At 45.6% G+C, this 10,533-nt stretch overlaps 1 protein-coding gene across 14 annotated transcripts; it reads right to left on the bottom strand.

The window, feature by feature from the left end:
• Nucleotides 1-5,079: 5,079 nt before the first annotated feature.
• On the bottom strand, nucleotides 5,080-8,859 carry LOC119363943. Of its 14 annotated transcripts, none has more exons than XR_005174533.1 (6): nucleotides 8,362-8,851; nucleotides 8,145-8,260; nucleotides 7,867-7,936; nucleotides 7,523-7,573; nucleotides 6,315-6,509; nucleotides 5,080-5,580 (listed from the first exon to the last, which is right to left on the bottom strand). XR_005174533.1 is itself a non-coding variant. In XM_037629317.1 (4 exons), exons 1-4 carry the CDS (start codon nucleotides 8,683-8,685, stop codon nucleotides 5,505-5,507), a joined length of 453 nt encoding a protein of 150 aa, XP_037485214.1. In that variant the 5' UTR covers nucleotides 8,686-8,850; the 3' UTR covers nucleotides 5,080-5,504. The 14 variants fall into 14 exon arrangements, 3 of the variants coding, with proteins under 3 accessions (XP_037485214.1, XP_037485215.1, XP_037485212.1); XR_005174529.1 differs by having other exon boundaries at nucleotides 8,062-8,267; nucleotides 8,362-8,850; XR_005174531.1 differs by having other exon boundaries at nucleotides 8,145-8,267; nucleotides 8,362-8,850.
• Nucleotides 8,860-10,533: the final 1,674 nt, after the last annotated feature.

Genomic DNA, 10,533 nt, shown 5'->3' with positions numbered 1-10,533 from the left:
CCAGGAGGATCATGAAATGGAAGAGCTTTTCTGGTCTCAATTCCATAGTCCGGAGCGTCCACTTCCATTGAGTGATCGGCTGGTTGAGTGGGCTGAGCTGAATAGATTGTCCGGACTGGCCATGACGGATGTGGTAACTCATCTGTGGTCGAAAAGGCCCAAGCCGAAGAGTTATTTTGGCTTGTTGCAGCAATTCCTTGGGGCAGTACCGCATATTAAGGCGATGAAGCGGTCGGCATGCATAGAAGGTGCGCGGATGGCTCTCGCCCGTGGTAAAACATACTGGGCGGAGATGGATGCCACCGTTGTTGCATCCCGGGGTTCGGACAAAAGCCGATTCCCCACCGAGCATTACTTTGAGGAAGTCCTGCAGGGCGCTCGTATAATAGAGTCGCAGTGCTCGAAAGATGTTATGTTTGAATGACATGTATAATTTCTAAGATCATGTTTATAATGCAATGACTTTTTATACTTGTGTGTTCAAGTATTGAACTATCTCCTGTGCGGCCGTATATGTATGTATAATCTGAAAGATGGCAGTCTTTGGCTTCAGCCCCCATGCACATGGTGTGGGGGTGTTTGCAAAAAGAAAAACACTTTTTCACACTTAATCCAACGCCTTGGTCCTTTTAAGGAGGTGATAGCATAGCAAACTAGGCAACCGGACTATAGTGCTTTATCACTTTCACCTAGCCATAGGAGCTCGAATGTGGGGCTACTATATAGCCCCTGATGGCACTGCGCTTCTCCGAACTTGGGGCGCGTATGTGCCTGACCGGGAAGCGGTCCTTTGTCAAAGCGGAGGAATTCTAAACATTCCAATGGTCGATCCAGTGGTTGACCAGTCTCTCGCTATATCATGACAGCCAGTTTTCGGCTTTCTCTACTGAGGTGCTCTCCCGGCCCAACCGGGGCACAATCGCAGTAGTTCTCCTGGTGCCGCGTTAGCCGATGATATGGAACATAAGGCAGCAAAACACAGGAGCCGGGCAAACCCAACATTTGACCAAAGACATGATTCGGAGCTGATGCATATAAGGCCTAACTCGAGACACCGAACACTCCCTGAGGTGTTCGGTCTTTATGATATCGGGCAGAATAAATCCCTAAGCCCCTAGTGTCCAGGTACAGGCGGGAACTTCTGACGCGGCCGATGCCAAAACGCCAGCCTCCTCCTCTGCTCTGGTAGGAAACCGGGGGATGTGTATCAACAAGAGACAGTAAGAAAGGTTTACGCAGGGTCTTAATCTGAAAAGAATCCTTGCAACGGGTTCCTACTGCACGTCTGCGCCTGTGTCTCCGTTGTGTTGTATCCTGGACGGGTGTAGCACGTGCTTCACGTGTAAAAGAGAAGGACTTAGTTTCTAAGAAATGTCGTGCAAAAATTGTATTAAAATAAAGTATAATTTGGAAGATGAAGAAAGCTGAGCTTTATTGGCTTTCATCATTTATGCGCGCGGCCCCCTAAAAAAGGGGTATGCGGCTGGGAAGCCCCTTGTTAGCTTACGCCGGACTTGTCTAACCATGTCCGAGGTCTAAATGACCTGTTTTTCAGGGACTTTGACCTGCAAGGTCTGATTAATGTGTGGCTGTCGAAGCAGTCGCACATTCTCTGTGGTCGAGGGACACTCGGAGTTGTGAGATTATGCCACGTGGACCGGGCATTTCTAAGCGTAAGAGACGCGTAATGTTGTATTGCATTAAAGCAGGCGAAAGCTTCGCGCCCCAGTAGCGCTTAAGGGCTACTGTTAAATGGGGCGATGGAGAGTGAGCTTTTCACGACGGAGGTTGTCGGATGAACCGAACACGACCTCTAGTGGTACAGAGCATGTAAAATTGGCTTAAAAGGCCTGGCGTCACTCCTTTGAAGGAAGTGTTGCTATAGCGAATTTTGGTGGGTTCTATCCCCAGTCTGCGGACGGTGTCCTGGTATAGCAGGTGCCGCGCTGCGTGTTATCACGTGAAGTGAGTTCACTGTTTTGACTTCTAGTGGGAAAGTCTTTTGGTTTCCGGAGCGCTGCTTTTGGGTTTCGTCACTTTCACTTGGTGTGTCGAGCCCCTTGTGTTCGGTGTTAAGTGGGCCGGACTGCTTGAAGACCCAACAATCTCTGTGGGTATGGTTTGTAGGCTTCCCTGAGGTACCATGTATTTGGCACAGTCTGTCCAGAATCTTGTTTAGGTTGGATAGCTCGTCACTGTTGTCCTTGAGGGGCAGTGTTTTGTTGTTCGGCCGAGAGCTTTTGAATCCGGCATTGACCGCCGTACTATTTGGGCCATTTTCCTTATTCCGGCGCTGATCTTTTCTGCGTCGTGATTTCCCATTTCCATCCCTGATTTCGGATGTACTCGGGTCGCTGGTGCTGCATCTAGCCAGCCAGCTGTCTTCCCCTGCGCAAAAGCGTATCATGAGGCTTGTTAGTGCGGCCATTGTTCTTGGTTTTTCCTGGCCGAGGTGTCTGGCGAGCCATTCGTCTCGGACGTTGTGTTTAAAGGCTGCTAAGGCTTTAGCGTCCGGACAGTCGACTATTTGGTTCTTTTTAGTGAGGAACCTGTTCCAGAATTTGCGTGCTGATTCTCCGAGCTGTTGAGTTATGTGACTTAAATCGTCTACATCCGGAGGCCGGACATAAGTCCCCTGAAAATTTGCTCGAAACGCATCCTCAAGCTCTTCCCAACTTCCAATCGTATTTTCTGGGAGGCTTTTAAGCCAATGTCGAGTCGACCCTTTGAGCTTGAGGGGTAGGTATTTTATGGCATGGAGATCGTCTCCTCTTGCCATATGTATGTGTAGGATATATTCCTCAATCCAGACTCCGGGGTCTGTTGTTCCGTCGTATGCCTCTATGTTTACGGGTTTGAATCCCGCTGGAAATCCATGATCCAGTACCTCGTCAGTAAAACATAGTGGGTGTGCGGCGCCCCTGTATTTGGGTGTGCCGTTGTCTTCAAATGCTCGGCTCGTTGTGTTACTTCCTGGGGTCTTCTTTTTTGGCTCATAAATAGACCTGGCCGGGTTATCCTTTTTCCGAGGATCTTTATGTTGATCGTGTGTCGGCTTGAGTGTGGCGCCCCTTGTTGCTCTTGGCCTGTCATCTGGTCGTCTATCCGGCCAGGCGGCTTCTTTCTTTTTTGACTGCGGGGGCTCTAAGGCCTCCTCGTCAAATTCGGGCAACAGCTTGCGCTTCGGGTAGCTCTTTGTCTGGTGACTAGTGCCATATTTATCTGCGGTGTTGAGTACTTTGCTCCATCTCATTCTGAGTGCGTCCTCCGCTGTTTTGAGCTTCCGCTTTTGCTTCTTCAAACTTCTTGCAATGGCGACGAGCCTGTTATGGAGATTCCTATGCTCTGGTGATGTGAGATCATCTTCGCTGGGGATGGGTTGCTTGTCCGGTTCATGTCCGGCTGGCTGCTTGTTGACGTGTGCGTCGTCCACTGCTTCGCCCTGCTCTAGGGCCGGGTCCATATGGGTACCGTTTTTGTCGATGCCGGTCTTCGGGCGGCGCTTGCGTCGCCGCTTTGTTTGTCTGTTGGGGGAGTTGTCCTTCGCCACGTCCCGTTTTTACTCATTGTCGCTTCCTTTTGGTGTGTCCACCATGCATACGTTGTGGGATGGGGTGGCTTTCCTGCGCCCGTTAGGCGCTGGTTCTTCGTCGTCCCCGGCATCGTCGTCCATACCGTCGATGTCCTCGGAGTCGTAGTCTAGCCTGTCAGTTAAATCATTGACAGCGGCTACCAAGTGGGTGGTGGGTGGGCTTTGAATTTCTTCGTCGTCCGCATCCCAGCCGTCCTGACCACAATCTGGCCAGGTCTCTCCTGATAACGAGAGGTATTTTAGCGAACTCAAGATGTCGCCGAAAGGTGAGTGTTGAGAGACGTCCGCTGCGGTGAACTCCATGATCGGCGCCCAGTCGGATTCGATCGGGGCGGGCGCGGGAGGTTCGGAGTCCGGCGAGGAGTCCGGCACCTTGGAGTCACGAGCTTTATGAGGGACGAAGTCAGTGTTCGGCTCTATCGCCGTAGAGGTTGCAGCCCCCGAGGCGGTGTCTAGGCATCCATCCTCGATCTGCGGAGCTGGCTCCGAATTGAAGATCGGAGTGGTTTCGAGTGCGGCCTCCAGGGTACTGTCCGGCGGCAGAGCTAAATCATGCCCGACGTGACAGTGCGGCACGCTCGGCTGTGGCTCGAATCCGTCGAAGATCAAGTCCCCGCGGATGTCAGCCGTGAAGTCCAAACCTCCAAATCTGACCTGACGGCCCGGGGCGTAACTTTCGACCTGCTCTAGATAGCCAAGCGAATTGGCCCGCAGTGCAAAGCCGCCGAATACGAAGATCTGTCCGGGGAGAAAGGTCTCACCCTGGACGGCGTCGTCGATGTGATCGAAGAAGCCATCGAGCCTATCGGTGACGACACAGAGGAACTCTCAATGAAAGCACCAATGTCGGTGTCAAAACCGGCGGATCTCGGGTAGGGGTCCCGAACTGTGCGTCTAGGCGGATGGTAACAAGAGACGAGGGACACGATGTTTTTACCAAGGTTCGGGCCTTCTTGATGGAGGTAAAACCCTACGTCCTGCTTGATTAATATTGATGATGTGGGTTACAAGAGTAGATCTACCACGAGATCAAGGAGGCTAAACCCTAGAAGCTAGCCTATGGTATGATTGTTCTTCGTCCTATGGACTAAAACCATCCAGTTTATATAGACACCGGAGAGGGCTAGGATTACACAGAGTCGGTTACAATGGTAGGAAATCTACATATCCGTATCGCCAAGCTTGCCTTCCACGCCAAGGAAAGTCACATCCGGACATGGGACGAAGTCTTCAATCTTGTATCTTCATAGTCTTGGAGTCCGGCCGATGATGATAGTTCGGCTATCCGGACACCCCCTAGTCCGGGACTCCCTCACACAACTACACAAGCATAGAAACAGGGCCGACATGGCACTCAAAACCTCTTCAGATTGCCCATTTTCACAAATGCTAATGCTAGTACATAATGACAACAGCAACAAAGCATCAAGATATTCCAAATTACATATTTCACAGCCCACATTTGGCTTAATAAAAACACAAGAAACTGTCCAAATTGCATATTATGTACGGTAGCAACACAACACTGGAACCTGTCCAAATTGTATAGTTCTCAGCCTACACTTGCAGGATTAGTGAATACAGAAGAAACAATGCCAGTAAAGTAATGGAACCTTTTCAAACTGGACAATTTTGACACTGAACACTGGATATATTAGGCAAGTATAGTTGTACACTTGGCTATAGTTTAATCCAAAGAGTGAACCAGATGCACACATGAGCAGAGATAGGCTAAAATAAAATCAGTACATATACAGGGTTTGCGCTTTGGCTCACAATCAGTTTGCGCTTTCCTTCTAATGCCCTCATTGGAACACACAAATATGTGTGAAGTCGCTTTTCCATCAAACTTGCATCTTTTCCTCACCATATTCTACCCGAAACACCCAAGCCTCATCCGAATCTATGAACCTCATACCAAGTTGAGGTGTCCTCTTGCCAATTTCTGCCATTGCACAACACTTTCAAAAATGCATAACACCAGAATTCTGCCAAAATTCAAAACAACATGTATAATTAGTGGTGGACCGATCTGCTTATTAAACAATGCAAGAGGACAAACACGGATACAAAAAAGGAAGCATTGGAATCTCTGTAAATTGAAATGCATACTGCCACCAGTACATATACAGGATTGGGTTTATGTGCACATTACTTAATAAACTGAAACTACTACTCCCTCCGTTCCCAAATATTTGTCTTTCTCGAGATTTAAATGGACTACAACATATGGATGTATATAGACAAATTTTAAAGTGTAGATTCACTCATTTTGCTTCGTATGTAGTCATTTGTTGAAATCTTTTGAAAGACAAATATTTGGGAACGGAGGGAGTAGTCATCATGGCATGCCCATCATAAACAAAAATTGCAGCGAAGCAGAAAATGTGCAGGTTTCATGCCCTCTCTGATTTGTTACTTGTTACTAAATCAAACAACGTTTCAGACATGGGATGTTGTATACTTGTTACTAATCAAACAACAATGCAGAGAAGCTATCTTGTAGTATACTTCCATTGCACCATGAGCAGAGATAAGCTACAATTTCAGAAAGGCGAGTCAAGATGCTGCAGATATGCAATTTTATTAAGATAAAAAAAAGCAGTCAAGCAGAACATATAGTGCATTTATACGGCTGATTTGGTGTACCAGTAAGAACAACTTCAGCCAAAGTAAAATTCAGAAAATGTTGCAGTCTGAATATGAACAGCAGGAGACTCACGACAGAATCATCCAGAGAGGTTCCTGTCGAATTGTCAGGTGCAGTGGCGGCGGATCTCCTCCCTCCTCTACAGCGACGCCGGAGCCCCTCGTCGCTCTACTCCATGGAAGCGTAGCTCCTCTTCCGCGACGGCGCCGAGCTGCCTCGCTTCCAGGGGCACTTGCGCAGCTTTCCTCTCTCTCCCTGGAGTCTCCCCTGCAAAAAAAAGGTTGGCTCGTGAGAAGCTGCTTCCTATTTTTACAACATGACCAACAGAAGAAATCGATCCTCAGGCATTCTGAATTTGCTTCCAATGCATTCAAAATGCAAGCCTGATCATCAATAAAGTTCTTTAGGTACATCATTTATTTTGAAACAAACATATACTTTTGAGTTAGGTTTAGCTGTTCAATGCCTGAACCAAACAATGATTATCACTATTAATCCATACATAAGAATAATCATAGCTCGAGTGCTTAGCTGTGTACGACCTATGTACATGGTTAGAAACCTACAATACTTCACATTTTAAGGACTCCTCACCCGTATAGATGGAAATGAACCTTCAGAATGTGATATTACTTGTTTCTTTTCTCAGCAAAACAACTCATGGCTTTTGTCCGTCCTTAAACAACTCCCCATTGTTGTTTCTTTTCTAGCTTTATAATAGAATAAACCACCCAGGAATTTTAGAGAACTCATGCGTACAATATGACAACTTATTAAAAGACGACATTGCCTAGCATGATTTAGAATTCACCACAGAATGTAAAATTGGTAATGGTTACCAAGATGAAGACATCATATAATGCATCTTCTGTAAAGCAAAGAAACCACACATATATCTTTTCCCTTGAAACTGAATGAACCGCAAGACCAGCCCAAAAGGACATTCTACTACCAATATCCTCAAATCAGCAAAATAAAAATAAGCACCATATTTTCACTACCGTTCAAACATGCCTCACTGGAGTTGAAACATAAGTAAAGCAATAGTTTTTTCCCTCAAACTCTCACACACACCTTTCAAGAGCAAAACAAACTTTCTACACACTACCGTTCTAGAAACAACAAGGCTGCAATAATTCATCATGCTCATGTCAAAACCTACCAACTCTTCTTCTATGCATTAAAATGATATATACCAACCACAAATATCCGATTGTCCATTGCACCAGATAGGTTATGTGCATAATGCCATTGTAAAAAAATAATAATGGACTGCATACCTTTGTTATGGTGATGAGAGAAAATAAACCCTGCTTCTCGGCATTTTGGATCTAGGTAAAAATGGCAAATTTTAGAAATGCTAAATGTTAGGAACCACTATGTGATTCAGATTAATGTTCTTAAATTATTTTATGTACCAGTTCTCACACTGTCTATCTAAAAATGGCAAATTTTAGAAATGCTAAATGTTAGGAACCACTATGTGATTCAGATTAATGTTCTTAAATTATTTTATGTACCAGTTCTCACACTGTCTATCAATCTCCTGATATGCTCAATGAATAGCAGAGAAAAATAACTGCAGAGGGGAGTACGCCCTGCTTGTCAACTTAGGTTTCTTTACCTCGGTTGGCTCCTGACATTGTTGTCTTTCCCAGCTTTAGCCTTCTTTTTTCCATAGCAGTAGTAAAATCCTATATGGCCAACAAAATCAAAAGACCCTTTACTAATCTACTGAACTCAACAAAATCAAAAGACCCTTTTACTAATCTACTGAACTCCACGACATCAATATAACAAAAGAATTATGGGGGCTCACAAAAGACATGGCCCAGTGGTCATATGCAAGGCTTGTGCAGTTAGGCAAAACATCAATAGAACAAAAGAATTATGGGGGCTCACAAAAGACATGGCCCAGTGGTCATATGCAAGGCTTGTGCAGTTAGGCAAAACATTTTGAATGATTCGTAGATTTAGCAGTTGATAGCCAAATCAGCATCATAGATCATAGCCAAGATCTGGTCCCTACAACACGAAGCCTCAAACCTGTGAGCAGATCGGTCCAAGAGAAAAAAGAATAACACTGAAACGGAAAGGGATCGTGAGACAGGATGGAGACCTGGAGGTGGACGTTCCTGTGCAGCGCCGCCGCTAGCCGTGGCAGCTTCCCTCGCCACCTGCTCATCCAGTTCTCCTGCATGAAGGAGAGAGATGGAGCCGGGTCGGGCTGCTCCTTCCCCTTGTCCCGGCTGCTGCACTGCTAGGTGCGGAGAGAGATAGAGGAGGAGCAGCAACAAGGAGGCAGCGAGGAGGCAAAGACGGGCGGCGGACCTCCTTCATCTTCGGCACAGATGCACCCCACCATAACTGGAGCTGCTCTTCTCCGGCACGGATCCACCGTCTGTGTGCACCTATGGTGGTGGGGGGATGGGTAGGAGGCCATGGAGAGGCTCCTAGTGCAGAGGCCATGGCGGAGAGCAAGGAGGAGGGAGGGGCTATGGGGATCGAGGGGAAAGGGGCTAGGGTTGTGCGGCGGCTGGGGTGGATCGGGACGACCAGGGGAGAGGATGGGATTGGGTACGGTGCGAGCACGCGGAGCGGATTGGACAAAGCGTTTTGCATACAAAAACAAGCAACCCAACCAATGAGTGCATGGCGCGAGCCCACCCGACATTGGCCAGCAAAAATAACTGCGAGGTAAAAATGAGTTTTACTGCTGTGAAGATCCAACGGTTCAAACTCGTCCAAAGGCAGATCCGACGGCCAACGAAGGCCCAATCGGGGGAGCATCTTGGAGGTGAGTTGGCTAGCCTCTTTTTTGTTTTAAATGATCTTTATTAGTTGCGGATGTTTGCTAGAGTTCCAATCATAAGTGCATATGATCCAAGAAGAGAAAGTATGTTAGCTTATGCCTCTCCCTCATATGAAATTGCAATAGTGATTACCGGTCTTGTTAACAATTGCCTAGGATAATTCCGCACACCGACCCATCTTTATTCCACACTCACTATTTATAATATTTAGTAATATATTTTAACTTTATGATAACAACACCTACTTTTATGTTTTAGCTCTCCGATATCATGCAAAGTTATCCTCTTCATACTCATAACATAGTTTTATTTCTCGTTTCAAGTTAGAAGCAAACGTTTGGTGTACGTAGAGTCGTATCGGTGGCAGATAGGACTTGAGAGAATATTGATCTTATGTTTAGCTCCTTGTGGGTTTGACACTCCGTACTTATCACTTCCACCTTTGGGAATTGCTACGATGATTCCCTGCACTTGGGGATTATCAAAAAGGCATAGGTATTATACCATAATATGTAGTAATATCCCATAATGTAATAAATATCAATATAAAAGTATGATGCAAAATGGACGTATCAACTCCCCCAAGCTTAGACCTCGCTTGTCCTCAAGCGGAAGCCGAAATCGATAATCATGTCTACATGTTTAGAGATAGAGATGTCGATAAAATAAAATACGGACATGAGGGCATCATGATCATCTTTAAAATAACAACATATATTATCATATAATTTCTTATGCTGAAGGGACATTTCATTCGCAAGGTAAAGTATGAACCAGAAACTTTATTGAAAACTAACAAACTATTATCTCAGTCTTTGAAGCAATTGCAATTTATCATAATATTGGAAAGAGTCAATGTAAGAGTCTAACATCCCAAATTTTCAATTTGAAATGTTATACATAAGATCATCATTGCATATCATATTTTTAATGCATTTTTGGTTGATCCTAGAAATTCTATGCAACTCAAGGACCCACAGAGAGAGTTGGGGATTTCGTTATTTTCATTTTTGAGTTTTCTTAAATTTTGTCATTTGGTTTTAATTATTTTCTCTCCGAATATTTCATATATGAAAATGAAAGAGAGGGGATAAAATGACTTTCCCAAAATAAAGAAATATTGGAGATTAAATATTAAAATCAAATAAGAATTTTATTCGGAGTTTTATTGCTATTTTATTTGAATTAGGAAAAAATTTGTGCTTCCAAAATTGCATTAGAGGCTCAAATAAATGTTCACTTTGTCCGCTATATTTTTAAAGGACGGGGAAATTTTATTTCAAGTTTTTGGAGTCTGTTTAGTATTTCTTTTATTTATTTTTCTGTGCATCGAAATATTTTAAGAAAAGTAACCGATCTACCGGGCCGTGTCCGCCTCGGACACCGACCCAGCCGGCCCTTTAAAGGCCGAGAGCCCACCCTGCCGCCAAACCCTAGCCGCCACCCCGCCCCGCCTCGCACCGCGCGCCGCCGCCGCC

This window comes from Triticum dicoccoides, chromosome 2B, assembly GCF_002162155.2.
Source record: "Triticum dicoccoides isolate Atlit2015 ecotype Zavitan chromosome 2B, WEW_v2.0, whole genome shotgun sequence".
NCBI classification, from domain to species: Eukaryota; Viridiplantae; Streptophyta; class Magnoliopsida; order Poales; family Poaceae; genus Triticum; species Triticum dicoccoides.
This window is presented reverse-complemented; position numbering and strand designations above follow the sequence as displayed.